Genomic DNA, 20,319 nt, shown 5'->3' with positions numbered 1-20,319 from the left:
ACCTAATTAACAGCAACATGAAATATTGGTCACACTGAGGATCTAAAATACTTTTGGGAAACATTAATCAAAGGAAAGGTTATATAATCGTTAAGGCAGGGGGTAAACGATTATTTGCAAAGCGATTAATTGGGCAATTATTTAAATCGATTAGTCAACTAATCTTATGAGTAATTGGACGATTATTCTAACGATTATTTTTCTGTTTGATTAATAAAAAACATAATGTATCAAATAAATATCAAAAATCATTAAAAACATAGTTTATTAAACACAGTTTTGCACAGCTAAATAAAAATATATAATAAAAGTATCCAAAATAAAAAGACCAGCCTGTTATTCTAACAGTCCAACATAAATCTCTCCTGTAAAAAATTACAAAAGATTTTAAAAAAATATTATCCAAATATGTTAAAGATAACATGTTAAAAACAATATTTGGACAAAAAAGAGCACAATGATATACTTTTATTAAATAAAAAAGTCTAATCTTTCTATGGGGGATGGAACTAAAAATAAACTTGTTTTCGGTAGGAATCACTTACCAGTGGCACTTTGGCTTCTGCTAACCGATTAAAAAAAAACTAGTTATGACCAGAAAACATCAAATGTATGAGCATGTGACATTCGTTGTTACAAATATCATTGTCCTGTCCACGAGAGTAGAGGAGTTGCCTCTGCATCGCTGCTGTGCTGGTCTGGTATGCCAATGCATAGTATTCCCACACTTACGCTGTGAGGAGGTCGCAGTTTCGGTCTCCATCCTGCAAAGTGCCACTATTTGTTTTATGGCACCCACGTGTGAAAAATATGGCGTGGACGATATTTTAAGTTGACGGATCAACGCATGGCTGCAGGCCTAATGATGCTTGAGTACTTGACTCAGGAGAGTTGAGCAGAAGGAGCACAAAAGGACTTCTGATCTTGGTAAAATGGCAGTTTCAGCACTTTTGAAGAGATATTTGCTCACTTTTAGAAAGACTTGTCTAGTCGTAGCAGCCCTCTGTCCCTGGTACTATCAAAAACGGGACGAGTAACGCGGGGCCCACTCCCCGCTGGGAAAATTGGTTTCACAGCATGTCACACATCAGCATCCATGGAAGCATCTCACAGAGCTACGCGGGACATCAGGGCAGAGATGACACACTCAAAGAAGTCATGACAGAAGAGAAAATGGAAGACAGACCAAACAAGAGTAAATCTTAGCATCATAAAAGTGAATCAACAACCAAGCTCTTGAGGGACTGCTGGATAAATCAACCCGGCTTTGGTGTGAACGATGGCCAGAAGACAGATGTGCATTGTGAGTCAGATCCACGTGTATATTTCATTCAGAGGACAGCAGCTAAAACTCTGGTTAATACCAGAGTTCACTGGTACGCACAAGAAACCACTCATTGTTCCCACTTCTTCACCGAAAACATAGACAAGCCATGACTTTCACACACGGATGTCACAGAGACACGAAGCAGGGCTTGCAGCTGTCATGTGTGTGTGAAGCTGTGCACCAGAGTGTAAACGTGTCTGAACGTGTCACCTCACATGTCCAGATTAGGTCATGCACACCCCGCTAAATAGCACATTTACTCCCAACGTAGGAGCCCACCTTTCAGAATATGTCCTATATTTTGACCAAATATCTCAAATACATTTAACTAAGATCTCCAGAAGTTGTATCAACCTTTGCAGAAACATAATTAAGTATATCTTCTTTAACATAAAACGGGGACTCGTATAGGGACTAATATCATTCTGCTAAGAAATCTCAAATACTGCAATGGAAAACACATTTGGCGTCTTTATTTCTTCAATTTTCCGCCTTTTGGGGATTTATTTGGCCATTTCTTTTAGCTTTTGACGATATCCAGACTGAGGTACAAGAAACACTGGTATCCACAGTCGTTGCTCAAAACAATATTTTCAAACAGTTAACAGTCGGGGCAACCGTGTCTCAAGAGTTCATTAAGGGTCCGCGATTAGTTGCAGGGTTAGTTTTTGTCCCCAGTCCCTCTAAAATGCTAAGATAGCCTTGGATGAGACCCTGAGCCACACTTTTCCCCTGACGGATGGCAACTCCGCCAACCCTGGTGTGGAAGGTTGTTTTTTCACTCTTTGGAAACCTGATAAAGGTTTAAGGTGCTCTGCAGCTGGAATAACCATTTTAAGAACGAACTTGCAAGCAATATGGTGTTGCTGTTTTACATTCAAACTTTATTCTTAGCTGAATACGCATGTAATGAAGGTTTAGGGGTCAGTCCTTCAGAAGGTAATCTCAGGAAACGCTGTTCCCTTGAAATTGTCAAGGATGAATAATGGAGCGAGGAGGTCTAGGAGGTCCCTTCTATCTATTTATCTTTCTACTCTTATCTATAATTCCTTTTTCCACTGGATAATCACTTTCTCCTATCAGGGGCAGATTGTATCATTGCCACACTGTCCTCCAGCACACTGTGGTGAAGGCTGAGGGGAGGACAGCATGCATCCAAAACGCCTAAATGTGTTCCCACGTCTCAGTGAAAGGTGTAGGACCTGATTGTCCTTAAGAGGCTCTGATCTAATCAGACCTAGAAATCATCAGTGATACAGCGAACCTTTGCAAGGACACCTAATCTCAGGGCCGGGGCAACCTTCTGCAACCGAGGACCACGTCCGGGCAGCTGGATCTCCGCCACGTTGGCCTTTATTTGAGCATGAAGATGATGTGTTACCTTAATCTCACTGATGTGATGAGACTGAGCACTGGGCACCTGAGCTATGATAAAGCTCAATTCAAATTAACCTGATTCTATAGGAATCAATTTGAAGGTCATGGTGTTAACGATAACACGGTGTTAATGGTGTTGCAAGTCCATTACTAGTCCTGCGTACATGCTTAAGAGCATTATCAAACATAGCAGGATCGGTTTTAAGGTTCTCTTATTAGTTTTTAAATCTCGGTCTCGGGCCTTCTTATCCGTCTGATCTGCTTTTACCCTATAAATCCTGGCGAACCCTGAACTCCTCCGGCACCGGCCTTTTAATCATTCCCAAAGTTAGAACCAGAACCATGAGGCATCATTTCATTATTACGGCCCACGTCTGTGGAACAGCCTGCCGGAAAACCTCAGGTCTGCAGAGACTGTTGATGCTTTTAAAAGCAGGCTCAAGATTCACCTTTTTAATTTGGCTTTTAGCTGATTCCTTTTAGTGTTTCTCGTATACCCTTGTTTTAACTAGCTGTTCTTGTTGTGTAACCCAGGTTGTATGGTTTTAAACTGTTCTTATGCTTGTTTTAGCAGGTCTTGCTTTCTTATTTAGGATTTTATGTTATACTTTTAAACTCTTTTAGTGTGTATTTTAACCTCATAGCCTATCTTATCCTGTTTTCTTGTAGCTTTTAGCTCCAGTGTTTTCCTCATGTTGAGCCCTCTATGCTGGGAGTGGACTCTGGCCTGGGGGGGGGGCATTATTAAGTTTGATGTTTTATGTAAAGTGCTTTGCGTTGCATTTTTTATTTGTATGAAAAGCGCTATACAAATAAAGATTTGATTTGATCAGGTCTCCTTCCTTGGGCATGGTGAGGTTTGTGGGTCATGCAGGTCATCCCTTTACTTTGGGTGGGAGGTGGGGGGACACCTGTATATCACAGCCCCAAATAGACAAAAAAAACCCATCCACACTCGCTCTTCTGGTCCATTTTGAATCAGCAATGAACCTGGCATGCGTGTTGTTGGACTGTGGGAAGAGCACCTGAAGAAAACCCCAGCTAGCACCGGAAGAACGTGCAATCACTGCAAAGGAAGAACCGGGGAGCGTGTTGCCGCGAGGCAGCGATGCTAACCACGAGGCCACCACGCCGCCCTCAGCTGCACCCGCCCTCCTCCAAACACAGGGCATTACCCGGCTTAATCCCTCCCTCCAACAGTGGGGCTTGCAGGAAGGCTAACATTTTTAATCTTGTCAGAGGAATGACAGCTTTAAAATCGAGACCAAATCTTTGATCCGAAATACCACAGTGTCAATTCGTGGGTTGTTTTTTTTTCCGGTCCGTCAACAGCTCGGTGCCGGAGGGCAAACACACACACTGGCGGGGGATTATGCGGCAGCCAACAAACAAAGCGTGCTAAGCCAAGTTTTGTTGTGAAATCCACCAACTGTCTGTTAAGCCACTGTTAGAAAAACTGTTGTGATTTATGTGAAGCGTGTGTGTGAAAAGGTGGACTGAAAGATGGCTTCAGAAATCCCCCATCGCGTGTCACAGCAGCTGTATGAACCATGTGACCCTTCTTATTGATTATCTGTGTGGATTATAGTATGTCATGATAACAGGTCTTACGTAAACCTCCCTTAATCAAACACTCACTGAATATTGAAAACACCTGAGTAAACATACTATCTTTTACACTAGTAATTAAAATGTTTAAAAAGTGCATGACTAATTATTCCAAAAGTAGTGGTTACTCCGTGTTTCATGTTTATTCAGGATCCAAGAGGCCCTTTGCAGGCTTAGTAATGTGTGTGTTTTTAATTTAATGTTTCCATTTTACTGCTTAGTCCTTCATCGTGTCAAAGTTTCCTGAGAGAGAGGAATCGTGGAGCTTAAAGTAGAAAAGCCTCGTAGCTGTGCTTCTCTGCATGATGTGACAGGACAGAAGACAAACGTTCACATTTTAAAGCCTCAGTAAAAGACGAGCCACTTCTTTATGTATCTGCCGTTGCAACTTTGGGTTTTATTAAAGCTTCACCTTACGTCAGCAATAAACTGCACATGTACCGATGGTGTTTTAACACACTGTGGTGACAGTTAGAAATATAGATGCAGCGGTTCTGAAGCCCCCGGGCCCGTGATTCATGTTGATCCGGGGATAAGCGGCCAGCCGAGAGATGTGCAGCACAACACCTGCAGCCAGGGAGTGACTTCATGATTGACGTTAAAGTTATGAATAGCTCCGCTGGCAGGTTGCGCGAACACACAGGCGGGATTCGCTCAATAGGCAGACATTTAAAATGACTTATCACTGTCTGCTCTGTCCTTCTTCTTCACTCTTAAAATGCAAGTATTAAAAGGAGGAGAGCTGGTCTGATCATTGGGTCTGGAACCGGAGTGTGTTCTTCTGAGATTTATTAAATAAAATGACATCCATCAGGTGGAAAAAACCCGATTGGACCGGTATTTAAACACGCATGGCGCCTGTAGATCTCCCACAGAAGCTGCTCCAGAGGTGATCGCTGGCGCGTACGACATTAGGAGCAAATAAAGCAGCAACTTCAGCATTTCTTTTTTCATTAAATGGAAAACGAAGTACCTTGAAGACCAAGCTGTTTTTTTGTTGTTTTTTTTTTACTTTTCTAGCAACCTTTTAGAAACATAAATGGTAGAAAACCCTTTAGATGAAAAGCTATACGCATGTATAGTGCATGTACACTGTGTATGCAGTGGCGAAGCGTGAGCACTACTGCTGGGCCTTCACCTCACAGAAAAAAGAAATCATTGCAGAAAAAAGCAAAGGTACAATGAATTGAAAGGGTTTAACAAGTGCAAAGATTTCACTCTGCAGAGATTTGATGTTGGGACTTCATGAAGGCCTACGATCTTTTGTTTTATTTCCACCCACTTAAAATCAAACCGTGATTGGTGATTTGCCCGTCAATCTCCACACAAAAACACGTAGCTTGGCCTTCCCTGGGATTGGTGAAGTCCTGACCAATGAATGAGCAGCTAACCGGGCCTTAATAGAGACAGACCATTCTGATTGGATAACAGGCTTCCAGGACATGAACTTGACAGTAAACTTAATTTTAGAACATAGATGAGAGAAAATCTGTTAAATATATTGTATTCAATTATTTATTATTATCATTATTATTACATTTATTATTATTTCTCATTATTTTAGGCCTTCTCTGAAGGCGTAGAAGGCCCTGAAGGTTCCCCACTGTGTGTGTGAGATGTGCACAACGTAGGAAAATTCCTGTCTTATTAGCGAGTGGAGCTGACAAGTAACAACACATTGGGTGTCTTCCATGTTTCGTGTGGATGTGTCAACTAACGTTCCCGAGTCATTTCCATGGGACAACATCTTGCCAAGAAATTTCCTTGAGACAAAATGGAAAAAGAGCATTTGAGGACAGCAGAGCAGGCCAGATCTTATACCTTTCTCCAGGCTGAACATTAAACTTATCAGAAGAGGAAGTGGAGCACAGACCGCCTCACGCCGCACTACTGTATGTTCGTAATAATAGATTAAGAATCTGTGCCTTATTGGCTTCGGTGTTGACGCCTTTTTTCTTTGATCTCACCAGCATTGTTTTTGAGGTCGTGTCAATAAGGATGACTCACGTTTGCTGGAGTGTCTGGGATCTCCGGAGCGTGTCCTCTCAGGTTGATGACGTGCACCTCCTGAGGCAGCCTGGCAGTGCCCCTGCTTGCACAGCCTGACATGACGGCGAAGCTCTTCAGGACGGTTTGCACCGGGTGTCCCATCCCCACCGGCAGCAGCTCACATGGGCTACGAAACAGAGGCCCTGCACAAGAAAACACAAGAAAATTATATATATATACATCTTATCAATCTAACGCTTAAACACATTCAAAGTCACAAAAACAATCAGACAAGGAAGATACCGGAAATGCACTTCAGCTTGTGCTCAATCAGGGTTCACGACGGTTTCACAACGGGAGGATTTCACGTCAGTGATTATCTAAGAGAGTAAGCTTTCGGAAACTAAAACCACACAACTGCTCATTTTGTAAATATCAAAAGAAGAGAACAAAAGTTCTGGAATTGAAAGCCTTTTACTGGAACAGTGTCAGGGTTTTGCACCAGCACGTGTAATCCCTCCTATGAATCACTGGATGCACATTTGTTTGTTTGGATTATCTGCAAATGGACATTGTAATGTGTAATCTTACCATAGTGATCACTTCAGATAAGAAATTACAGCAAAAAAGGAAAGGAAACATCTTTGACAGTAGCTCTCATTCACTCTTAAAAGGAGATTTCTATCATTGATTTCTGTACCTGAATTGTGCAATAGTTCTTGCAGTAAATGAAACTTCCTTCTCAATCAGGAGCTTTGAGGTGGTTAAGAAGCCCCAGCAGCTGTTTCAAGCACAAGAAGGGTGCAACCATCTCTTAAACATCTCTTACTAGGCCTGTGTTGAAAAAAAATCGATTTTCCGATTCTAAATCAATTCTCATATTAATTCCTAAAACTCGTATGTCTAAAGATCGTTTTTTTTTTTTTTTTCCATCATTTTCGCCAGGTGAACTTTAATCCCAGTAGTCGGACACACAGTTTGTCATGACACTTCTGAAAAATGCCAGGTGCTTCATGGCAATATATGTGCGTGGTGAGAGAATAAATTAGATAAGCTAAAATGATTTGTTTACTACATGAACTGCTGCAATTTCTTTCTTTTTTGCACTTTAAATGGATATTGAAAGGCCTGTTTGAGTTATTTATTTCTTAGTTGTTTCACAATAATTATTGTGAAATTATTATTTCACTAGTTATTTTACAGTCATATAATTCAGGCAACAGCTCAAAAAACATTGTAAATAACACTAAGCCAAATCAATATCGAATCGGATTGAATCGAATCATGATAATCGATTCTGAATATTAAGAATCGGAATCGAATCGATTCTTGACATTTGAATCGATACCCAGCCCTATCTCTTATCATCATGCAAACAACTCGTATGGAAGCTTGGTGCCAGAAAACAAGCCGCTGGCCCCTGAGCGAGGCACCAATATGACATTATAGAGTCATGTATGCCATGATGAGGGGTTTGTTCTCTGGGTCAGACCTTGTATTTTACCCCCCCCCCCACTCCCCACGGCCTGCCCTGTGCCAGTCAAGGCCTCGCACACATTTCCAACACATCCCACTAAAACACACAAGAGCTGCCCACAGCGGGCTGAGGGAGCATGTGGAAGCCATTAAAGCCCATGTTAAAGACAGTTAGATGGCTAATGGTGGTAAATGGAGATGGATGGTAAACAGTGCCTCGTGGTGGGGTACAGCTGAGGGGGAAAGGGTTTTTTTTTGTTTATTTTTATTCCCCCCTCAGATCACATAGCTATTGTTTTCAGTTTCCGTGCGGTCCAGAGGGTCCGCGTTAGACCAGCACGGAGCCAGAGATCCTTTATGGCACCGTTCACTCCCAGCAGGCTTCAGTACAACCATATTTGTCTTTTACTTGTTTTTTGTTGTGTTGCCATTTCTTCTTTCTGGTCCACATATGAGCAAACATATCATATTCAAGTATCTTCAAGCATGCCAAAGTATTCCTATGTGATGTAAGTACCAGTCCTGATGGCAAAAACCTGCGGTGCATCAGTATCTCGCCCCCATCCCCCGCCGCGTATTCCTCCCTAAGGACCCGAGCCGTCTCCCTCCCTAACCATGTCATCGCGTCTCACTCCCACAAACACATCTGAGGGCACTTCAACTCACTTTTTCCCCCCTCACACATGGAGAATAACAAACAACTGCCAGACAAACATAAAAGTTTTAGCTCTTTCTGTGAGACTTCCAGAAGATTACAACACTCGCCGGGCAATGAAGTGGTTTTCTAATTGTTTCAAAATACGCAAGAACAGAGGTGCATTTGGGAGAAAAAGAGGCCGCGTGGAGGGAAAGGTTTCTGCAAAAGACTGGAAAAGGCATTATCAGGCTGCATGTTGCAAACAGATATGCCAACTTTTGATGAACAAAAGCAAGGTAAACACAGTCATTATGTCCCGGAGATGACTTCCCTAATCCTGACCTGAGCCCAGTTCTGGTTTCAGTTCTTGCACCATGACCACCAGCCTAAAATCAGAGGAATGGAAATGAAGGAAGCGCTGTGCCTGCCGTCAGACTGTCTGTCTTCCCCCTCTGCAGCCATAAACCCTGTTTCTTCGGTCATTACTAAAGTAGAGAAAGCATCCCGTCCAGCTGCCGTCCGTGACTCGTAGCTGGCCGGGTCGGACACCCACAACAGAGGACTGACAGAAACTCTTGGTTTTTTTTAAAGAAGTCTCAGCCTTAAATCACCGGACAGACGGTAGACTTTACCACAAATATTTTGAAAACCCCAAATGACAGAGTCCAATCTTGCACTTGAGACAGTGGGACAAGTTGGACATCCGTCTCTGGAGTGTTTTGAAAATCTTCGTAGAGATTGTACAAGAGTATTTGGCTGTTCAAGAGCAATGTTTGGCAGAACTGACGTCAAGTCAGGCATTCATCTTTACTCCTCCGCAAGTAACGCGAAAATAACCAAACGCCTCAAATGATAAACGCTGACTAGTGTGGAATTCATGCTCTGAAGATTAAATCTGAAAAAACTTGAAAGAAACACCTGTGATGCGTCTTAATCCAGTCCACCGTGCTACAGTTATCCAGTTAAAGACAGTTAACTGCTATTTTACTCATCTGAGACACTATCAACTGAATAACTGCATCAGTTTTACAATCAAACACTATGAGGTGCATAAACTCACCATCTTACTGGTATATAACAGGGAGGGGGGGGTAGTTTTTGTGAATAGGCTACCTGTCAATCAGGTTAAGTGCGTGGTGACGCGATGACGTGAGTTTAACAAATAAAAAAAATAAACACAGGAAAATAGACAACAAAAATAGAGTAGTATCATGTTTAGCTCAAAAGAGAAAAGAAAAAAAGAGCCAGGATGATGTTAATGTAAAAATGATGAAAATTAAATATGTTTTTTTTTCTGCAACCGAGGAAAATGCCAGCGTCCTACCGGAGGACAGCTAGCTTCCCCTGCAAGGAGACTTCCCTGCGATCTAGGTGTGCATGTGTGTGTGCATGTGTGTGTGCATGTGTGTGTGCATGTGTGTGTGCATGTGTGTGTGCATGTGTGTGTGCATGTGTGTGTGCATGTGTGTGTGCATGTGTGTGTGCATGTGTGTGTGCGCGCGCTTTTGTTTAGGGCAGGGATGGGGGCACAAAAAACTATATGTGGGCCCATCCCCATGGTGTTACGCCACTGCGTGTGCCTGAAACAGTGTAATTACGCTTTTTTTTAGGGATCTTAAAGAAAGCAGCAGACACACATCTCAGGCTTACAGGTTCGGCAAGCACGGCACGAGAAGAAACGTGTAATAGGGTGTGGTTTAACGACAAATTATGACAAACAAACATTCTTCTTTGATCGAGCACAGACAGAGGGAGCTATGTTGATCTTAGCTGAGTTCATCCTAGGAGTTTTCAGATTAACCTTTTTCAGAAGCGACAAATGGAGGTTTTTCATTTTAAAACCTGCCACCAGCATCACCAGCTGGTGTCAGGAAAAGTTATAGAAATCCATGGATATGCTGGAAATTAATTCTTTGCTCTGATTGACTGCGTTGTTGCGTGGCTGCTGTAGTCTTTTACTTTCATTTTCTGCTGTTGCTTCGGCGCCGCTGCTGGTCCATTCCTCTTTCTTCTGTTGCTAGGAAGAACAGGCCAAAACCTAATATTGGTTTCCCAGAAGTAATTGAAAATTGAGGTTTGTTGTGTCTTTGCAATAAATCTATTTAGCAAAGTCAGATTTGCGGTATTTAGTCCAAGATTTACCACTGAAAGGTTTAAAACGGTTCATCTTTTCATTTTTGTGATGTTTGGGTGTATTCTTCAGAGGGCTGGCCTTCAACAAATCCAAAACATCATTTCAGATCCCGTTTCATGGCAGTCTGTAACATATTTTACCCCAAAAATGAGGAGGGAAGCTTCTGATTACATCCTTCCTTTAATATAACAAATGCCTTCAGTAGCAGAGGCAGCAAAGCAAACTCGTTAGATGATACAGATTAAATCAAATTTCACAGTAGGGCACTCTTTTTCTTATTCAAATTCAAAAATACTCTATCACTCCCTGAGGGAAAATTAATTAAATTATAGCTTTTATTGCATTGGTTATAAATAAAGCGATTAAGTGAATTCCCCTGAAACACTGAGGCTTTGTCTGTCTGTTCATAGACCGTGCATAAGTGGCATTTTTGTTTCCAATAATGGTCCATTTCTACATACAACATGACAAAAACTCTCTGGAATCACCAATTCTATACAGTGTGTAAAGTACAACAATATAAGACTTGGCGGCTGACACGCAACCTCACCAACGTCTTCTGCTCCTAACCACCCCGAGTTTAAGGTTTATTTGTTCAGTTATGGCACTTGGGGGGGATTAGTATCACATATACAGACTGTGTTTCCAAAAAAAACACCGGAACACCACATGCAAGGGTTATTTATTTTCTCTACAAAGATATTAATTATAATATTTTATTATTCTACATTGCTCAAATGCATTTGGGAGAGACCGTGATAGTGTTAGACGTATAAGGCGGTAAGTGGGAGTGGTGAATCCATATTTAAGAATAAGGGAGTGGGGAGATGTTCACTTCTCACATATTCTAAACAATGTGAGGTCCAACTAGTGAAGTCATACGAAATGTTTCACAGTTCCTGGCAGGGCGCTTTTGAGCAAGCCGTTCGGGACTAAGCTACGATACAACAGAGGAAAACTTTAACTGTCACATATGAGCTCAGGTCAGTCAGAGCTTTTACGTGCACAAACAGAAAGTCAAATTATTGCACCTTATACACCTCAGTCGGGCTGCAGTCGAACCGAAGCAGAGTTTTGGAAATCAAGCTATCAGAGACAGATAATGTGGTTCTAGATAGAGCTATTAGAGCCAGATAATGCCGTTCTAGATCGAGATATTAGAGCCGGATAATGCCGTTCTAGATCGAGATATTCCGGCATGTAAATTGCAAACCCCGGTTAGCCGAGCTGTTGACCGGTCTGGGACTCTCCTTTCTGGAAGTGAGAGACTGCAGAAAGGGGAATAATAACAACACATGAGGGAAGTGATTGATCCAGAGATGGAGCTCACATAGAGGAGGTCCACAAGCATCTAGAGACAGAAGATCAGATCTTATTTAGTGAGAGAAAGTCTGCTGTTTATCATCATTTTTTAATGAGATGCAATTATGTGGAAGATAAAAAAAAAAAATTTAAATCAAGTTGTTTCTATTTCAAATTTGTATTAAATATCTATTTTGTATCAAATACCTTTGTAAATATGTGTTAAATATGTCTATTTTGTACATTCAAATTTAAGCCAAGGTCAATGGAGGTCTCGTTTCAATGAGACCGATGAATGATTTCAAGACTTAGAGGGAAAGTTTAAAAAGTGCCCTACTAGTCATACTAGCTAACTACGTTCCAGATTAACTTTAAAGCAGACTAAAATCTGACTAAAACATAATCTATTTAGATGACTGAATCCTGACAAAAACTAAAATTAAATTTTACTCTGCAAATACTCTGCATTTGTGCTTTTACTAAACGTATTCATGTAAGCTCAGATGCCTGCAATGTTTGCTCCAGCAGATGTTTCTGGTGAGCTAACATGTCATCACATATTTAAGTATGAGTATCAGCATTAGTCGTTTTTTTACTGGAAAGTACATCACTGAAAAGATGAGAACTTCATATGGTGTCATCAGTACCAGATGACAACACTACCATTTGAACAGTGTTATTGATTAAAAAAATCCACTCTCTAAAGGCAAAAGAAATGTCTCCAAATATCTTTCTTTGACCAGTCTATCAAAAATGTAGAAATGGTCAATTATAAATTCTTTAATATGACCATTTATTCGATAATTTTACATACAAAAAGAAATATTCTACTTTTATGCTAAATCATTGAAAATTCTGTTGCCTTCAAACTTTTGAAAAAGCTCTCAAGGAAGCAAATATACATTGAACTTTCCTTGAGAGATGCATTTATGGCTCCAACCCCCAATCGTACAAGAGATAGGCACTTCTCTTACCAGCAAATGCCCTCTGGTGAGTTCTACAGTGTGGCACCGAGCCAAGGGTGCAGGAAATGATGTCAGTGTGTGTGCCAGTTAGGGAAAAATCTGATATTCCCACAAAGCCATTTCCAAGACAAACAAACAGAATCTTCCCCTTGTGCGCGTACACATGCTCACATGTCGAGTTCCCAGTATTCCTTAATCTAGTACAATGGTGTTTCTTCTTTACCAACATGGACACGCAGGTCCTCGAGATAAAACCGTTGGTAAGCTTCATGGTTAGACATCATGACACCAACTAAACACAGCAAATAACAAAGCAGTGTTCTGCTCCCACATGAAGAATGGGATTAAATTAATCCTCTTTTCTCTTTACTTTTGGCTGCAGGACACAATTCCCATGGAGCCGTGCAAACAAGGTTAAGGGACGTAATATTCTACTCGATCCTGTTTTCCTAAAGCGGTTTTGGACTTAAAAATGACAAGGCTACAGTCGGAGCGTCCACATTAACATAGCCGACTCACCTCTAGACCTTGAGTCGCTACAACAGGAAGCGAGTAAAGCCTTTCATGAGAGTGGTGCAAATTCACTTCACCAGCCTGTGTGTGGAGAGGATTCATCTTTAAACTATAATGTTTGGCTGCATAAGAGAAGAGTGCTGGAAAGGCATGCATAAGAGAGGACTCCATCAGGGACGTCAGCTCCTCCATACACATGTGTAAGCCTGACACCCTACAAATTTGCATGCAACTTATCACCAAAACACTTTACTGGACGAGTGATTTATTACCATAATTTGCTCAGGTGTCAAATAAAAAACAGTTCTTTAAAAGATCATATCTACTGGCCGGGGGGAGATGTTACTCAACAATAGACATCCAGATCAAACTCCTTTCAGTTTAAATGTCTGTTAAAAATGACATGTCTGCAAATATAGAAAAAGTCTGCATTAGTAAGGATATTGAATACATTAAATTAGATTAGATTAAACTTTATTGTCATTGCACATGTCAAAAGTACAGGGCAACGAAATGCAGAATACAAATGAATACAAAGTTCATGATAAAGTAAAGAATGTAAAACCACCGTGCATTTGTACCAACAGGTTTTAGAAACCCCCTTAGTTTGCAGATACGACTCAGAATGACTGTACTTCTGGTATTTCTGGGCTTACTGGGCTTAACAGAAATATTCCTCAAGATGTACCGCGCCGTGTTGCTATTATTGATTTAAGAGACTTAATCAATTGTCAGCTGAAGATAATGAATGGTGATGAAACTGCGTTTCCCAACGTATACTCGCTTACGGGTGTACTTGCAAGCGAGTTTAGTCCGACCGCAGAACAGTGTCTTATGTCTTATGTCTTATGCAGCTCTTACGCAGCGCTTCCACTCCCTTTGGGATTGAGGCATGAAACAATGCCGTGTCTTTGTGCCAGTGAGTGAGCGCGCTGTGAAGCAGCCGGAGAGAGTCGGGGAAGGTCAAGGAAAGAGAGAGCGTTCACCCAAATTGGACGAGGTCACGTTCCATCAGGCCCATTCAGCAGAGAAGAAGAATGACTTGTCAAATGCCTCATGTTGCCTCATGTTTTAACATGCATCTACGAGCTGGGAGGACCCCGTCCCTGGTCATCCGGCCAACAAGAGGCTGGTTAAAGAGGCAACAGACAATAAAGGAGTAGGAGAGACATTTCTGGAAGAAACAGATACTGACACATGTTATATAGAAAGATTATATACATGCGGATGAGAAAGCTTCCAAGTTATGCCAAATGACAAAAGCAGGCTTTCTTCCAGATTGCATAATGGCCTGTTGGAGAGGCTTTTAAGACGTGTACAACTGCAGGGATGTGCTTCTACTTCTCCAGAAAAACCCCCTCTCTGCCATTTATACATCTGATATCGCATTCAGAAACAAACATGTGGAAAAAGAGAGTGTTGCACTTCCAAGCATGTGTCTTTGTTATCTATGGCGAGCATCGAGCTATGAAGGACCTACTGTCTTTCTCTGGATAGACGCTTGTATGTTCCAGAGAACTTTTCCAAAACTAGGGCACGGTGTTCCAACAGGACTCATCTGGTGGAAGTGGAGCGGGGAAGGTGAGGCCCCAGGAGGAGCTTGTCTGATGAAAGATACCCCCCTCCAAAACCTTGGCTTAGCGTCGCCACTCAGCGCCTGAGTCGTGCAACCAAAGTCGATTTGCACCGTGATTGAAACTACACTTGATCGAGAATGAAACCGGGACCTGAACCTCAACACTTCAGAAGGTTATCTGAAGCCAGAGATCAGCTTTTTTTCTTCACTATTCCGCCCACTTTCTTCACTGAAGCTGCACGGCACACAACTTTTACTCTTCCTCTCCCCAGCCTCAGTCTACTGCGTGTGCGCGTGGTTTTTAGTTTTTCTTTTTTTTCCAACCTCCACAGGGCTGCAAAACACAATGGAAAGCATACTATCACCCCAGCTGTCTCTTATTACTGGCTCTGACCAAAATTATTTACACAACTGCTTACTCGAACTATGGAGCAAGAGCGAGAGATCGGGAAGAGGGCGGGATTTGGTTTACTCCTACTTTTTTTTTGCGTAAGCGTCTCCTTCACGGGAGGCTAACAAGATGTGTCACACATGAAATATTGAACTGCATGAATGCATCTGCGGTTCATTCTTCCTCTGTATGCCTTGTTTAAGTGTGCGTGTTTGTGCAGACACTGTTGCCAGTGAAGCTGGAATAGTTTTGTTTTCAAAAACGGCCCTCTTTTTTTTTTTACTCCCCTTTTCATTTACGGACATTTCCTGAGCTGTAAAATGCTTCATTTCCAGTTTAGGGCCGACAGTCTTTGTGACAAATTGATTAAGTGTATAAGAGTAAGTAAATCAGAGTAAAGACTGCGCTGCTGTTAATTAAACTGGATAATACTGGGGTTCAGGCTCTAAACAAACACGGCCGGAATGACTGCCTCCTCCTTCGCAGCGCTGCTCAGATAAAGGCCTAACCATGGGGGAGAGCGAACCTGTAATTAACCACAGTCAGGACTCCCGTTGCTATGTAAACATCCCGACCACGATGCCTAGCGCCGCGCTGCCTCTGTGCCGTGCTGCTGCAGCTCCTCGGCATGAATCAGAGCAACATCTGCTTTAGCGTGCTGGAAGGGACTTTGTTGGTTTGGTACATCATGCATGTGTGGAGCGTGTCGATCCGGACCAGACGTCCCGCGCCTGCGTCCGCCTCCCTCCTTCCCCCTGGCTATCCCACCTCTCGTGTTACAGCGGTTGCGCAATATATTCTGGCAGCCCCTTTGCGCTGGCTGGTCCCAAGAAAGCATTGTAGATTGAGACAAACGTTTTTGCTCAACTGTGAGGTGGAAAAAGACTTACAACCTCTCCTGGCGTCCCAGTGCACTTCGGCTGCCAATAGTATACAGAAATGCAGACAGAAAGACATGGTTTACTTTAATGAAAAGCTATACAATGAGCTGGATAATAGGGACTGAAAGTGATCACAGTTCTCTAAGAGCTGTTGTGATAGTCTTCTCTTTACATTTTTCCATTAGCAGGCACGCCTAGCAACCGTCAATCTGGACAGCAGAGGTTGCGTTGCTCATAGAGCGACCAGCCAAACCTCTTGCCTCGGTAAAACCAGGATCCTGCTGGTGCCGTTTCTGGCAAATCCCTCAGAATTAATATCTGGCACCAATCCTCAAAGGCAATTCTGTGCAAAGCACAAACTCAGCCCAAATGTCCAATGTATCCCCTCTGAAAATTACAGCTGGAGCAGGCCGAGGAGAGCTAACCACAAAATGGTAGTAATGGTACGGAAAAAAGTTATAAAGAGCGAAAAAGGAGAGTGAAGCAGGGGAGTAGGGATCTGCAAAATAGTCGTCAAGGTGGTTGCAATCTGTTTTTTTAAGAGGGAGGCTCATATCCTGGGCTGCATTACGCTGAAAGAGAGCTCATAGCAGACGAATCTAAACATTACATAAGAGCTCTGCTGACAAGCCTGAAGTCACATGTGGCTGTTTACACAGAGCAGGGAGATAATACACATACTGTATACAGTGAGGCTTATGGAGAAGTCCAAGTCTGACGTGATGTTTCAGATGATGGAGTTAAAAAGAAAACATTTCATTCTGCCAAAAAGAGAGAGGGAATCTTGTTTTTTTAAGAATGATTAGTCAGTTGGCCGAAACGACTACTAACTGGTAAAATAAAGAAGATCAGAAATGTTGTGAGTAAATGATTCCTGTAAGTGCATGCAGTGACAGTGGTTGGGAGGTTAGGGCACTAACTAAATATCTGTCCCTTGTGACACAGTACAACAATGCATCTTGCGGCATGAGGAAGAATTCAGAGGAAAGCTTCATACAGGGGTTCATTGTGTTCTTTATCCTGGCATTGTGGGAGAAGTCATGTTTGTTCTACCCACAGAGCAAACTACTACGCTGGTTTCGTTTGAGTTAAAGTCAGCATTTTAAGGGAAAACAAAAAAGAACAAGCAAAACTTGATTATCAGTGTGGTCTGGGTAAGAATAAACCAACTTGACGGATAATTGCAGGGGTGAGAGCAAGACTCGGGGCTTGCAACAGCAATATTTTGGTCCAGTTGCTATAAAAAAAAGAAAGAAAGAAAGAAAGAAAGATCATAATTGCTGTACGGGGTGGACTGGGCAGAAGTGACAACCCCTCAGACTGGATCGACTCGTCAACTCAGCAAATACTGGAAACTCCTGCTACCTACCTACGTCTAGCCAGTAGCCATGTAGCCACAGCACCCACTAATCACCAGTCAGAAAATATGGATCATTTCTCAAAATTATTCTTGGAGGCATAAACGTTATACGAATATAGATAATAGAGTTGCACGGGGGGGGGGGGGGGGTTAGAACTTGTCCCCTTCTGGGCTCTGCAGACCTCCCATCTGATACCTGGTGCATCTAGATCCAGTTAGGGAAGTAGTGGAATGACTTTCAAACATTCAGATACTCACTACATTATAAGAAATTAGTGACACTCATATTCTTGATATGTGATGTTTTAATGCTTTTAATCTTGTTGACTCATTCAAATTCAATTCAGTTTCATTCAAAACCACTTCATTGCTTTATTATTCCCAGAAGGGAAATTCAAAGAACTGTTGTAGCTGGTGATAGTGAGGATCCTCTGTAGCAGATCTGAACAAACCTCTGATCCGCTGGCAGCATCATCGCTGCATCTCTAGTCCAGCTTTTTATAAAAGTGGAACAAGATATTTTTCTAGCACCACCGGTTCTGTGGAGGGCCAAAACTGACATCATTAAAAATAAAAGCAGAAATGTCTGTATTTTGCTTTTCCTTCTTCTTATACGTGAATTCCTTGTGTTTATATTGCCTCGTCTCCTGTTCTTACTTTACCATTTCTGCCTAATTATGCAAATGAGGGCAGTCCTTCTCAAGACTATTATGCAACCTAAAGACTAAAACTAATAATAACAGTGTCCAGACTTATAGTTAATACACACTAGCTGCTTTGTTTGTTTTATAATGTCCCTTTGAAACCCCCAAACCACAAAACATTAATAGATCATTCTAGAAATTCCTCCATTAGACAATATTCAGTCTTCAGTGAGGCTGATTGTGTAAACGACAAGGCAGTGAGAGCAGCATTATACACACTTCAACCAATGTGAGGGGTGCGTATGTTTATCCCAGTGTTTCATTGCCGGTTGCTCAATTAGTCTTGGTTTTGGCCCAATCCTGCTCCTTCCTGTTTATTGATCAATAGTAGAGGAGTTGCACCAAGAAGGGCCGCCCTCCTCATTTGCATAATGAGGCAGATAGTTGTGCGCATAGACATTTATACGTAGACGCCCAATCGAGTGCTGAGCCGTACGTCAACGTCGCCGCCATATTGGATGTGGCAAGACTGCGCTGTAAACTAATACAAGTAAATGGACTTATTTTCATAAAGCGCCTTTCTACAAAGAAATTTACGTTTTACGTCTCATTTATTCATTCACACACGCACTAATATACTTGGGAAAATAACATTTGAACCATTTGATTTGATTTGATACTGGTAGCGAGGAAAACGCGACCGTATTACATGGTCCTGTTTGTGGGATGGAGTAGACGATGACGTGTCTACAAAGCAGCAGTAACAGCTTTTATTGTCTGAAAAATGGTTCAAATGTTATTTTATTGTCTGAAAAATTGTTCAAATATATATTTTTACTTGAAAAATTTAAAACATGTTTTTTGAGAAAATATGTTTCTCTATTTTTCTTATTTTTGTGAGGGGGGGATGTATATTGTTTTCCAGCACTACCTTGTTCTCTATAGCTGATATAACATGAATTACTCCTATGTGGGATCAATAAAGTTCTTATTTTTGCCGTCTGAGAAAATTAAATATATTATATTTGGTGCCTAAACTGTTTCCCAAGTATAATAGTGCGTGTGTGAATGAATAAATGAGACGTAAAACGTACATTTCTTTGTAGAAAGGTGCTTTATGAAAATAAGTCCATTTACTTGTATTAGTTTACAGCGCAGTCTTGAACATCCAATATGGCGGCGATGTTGACGTATCGCAGCAGCGGGCAAAACCACTCGATGAGGCGTCTACATATATATGTCTATGGTTGAGCGGGCTCCATAGACATATATATATGCATGAGGATATAGTCCTCATGCGGGCAGCGCAGGTTCGAGTCCCAGCCTGTTGCTCTATACTGCAATGCCCCCCCACCCTCTCTCTACCCATTTCCTGTCATCCTATTTAATCAAACAAAGGCTTTATTCCCATAGAAACCTTTAAAAAAAATGATGTCAGTTTTGGCCCTCCATACAGTTCTTCTCTAAAGATGATAATAGCTCCCACACCGTGAGACAAAACGCTCCACCAGTTCTGTCTCCTGTCCACCGGCCCACAACTGCAGTCATCTGAGTATTTCTGCAGAGTATTTCTGTAGGTGTACAGCGTGAAGAGGAGTGGTGAGAGCACAGTCCCCTGTGGTGCTCCTGTGTTGCTGACCGACTGCTCAGAAACACTTCCTTTCAGTAAACGGTGATATGATTGTCAGGTAGTCAGTAACACCGGCCATTGTGGAGGTATCCACTTGTGTCTTCTGGACTTTCTTCTAAAGCTGAATGGGGTTGAATCCGCTGAATTACGCTGACAGCACGGCCTGCCTCGAGCAGATGACTGTGCATTTGTTGAACAGCTGTGTAATGAAGTCTTCAACTCCACGCCCACGAAGACAAGCAATCTGCAGTGGGTCCTGGAAGGTGCCTGTTTGCTTTTTTCCCGTAAGTTGAACGCATTTTCTGCAAAACGCTGAGAAATCAAATTTTTGTTCCCAGTTACACAAACATCATGGTTAGTGTAGGCCGGTCCCTGACAAACGCGCGTTTCCACTGTGATAACAAGAGTACCCAAAGACAGCAATTTGTACAAGCTTTAAGGTAAAAATAAGCCACGCTGTGGAGAAACAACAACCCAAAACGCTGAGGCAACAAACAATGAGAAACTTA

At 42.0% G+C, this 20,319-nt stretch overlaps 1 protein-coding gene across 1 annotated transcript in view; it reads right to left on the bottom strand.

Annotated features, from left to right (window-relative positions):
- The window catches only part of tgfbr3 (transforming growth factor, beta receptor III), a 73,686-nt gene that overhangs the window by 45,214 nt on the left and 8,153 nt on the right, over positions 1–20,319 (bottom strand). Inside the window, exon 3 of the mRNA XM_061737534.1 lies at positions 6,320–6,504. Within this exon, the coding sequence (XP_061593518.1) occupies positions 6,320–6,504 (185 nt within the window). The remainder of the gene's footprint in view (positions 1–6,319; positions 6,505–20,319) is intronic.

Source organism: Cololabis saira, chromosome 13 (assembly GCF_033807715.1).
Source record: "Cololabis saira isolate AMF1-May2022 chromosome 13, fColSai1.1, whole genome shotgun sequence".
Lineage (NCBI taxonomy): Eukaryota > Metazoa > Chordata > Actinopteri > Beloniformes > Belonidae > Cololabis > Cololabis saira.
The sequence above is the reverse complement of the archived record's forward strand: the minus strand, read 5'-3'. Positions and strand labels throughout refer to the sequence as shown.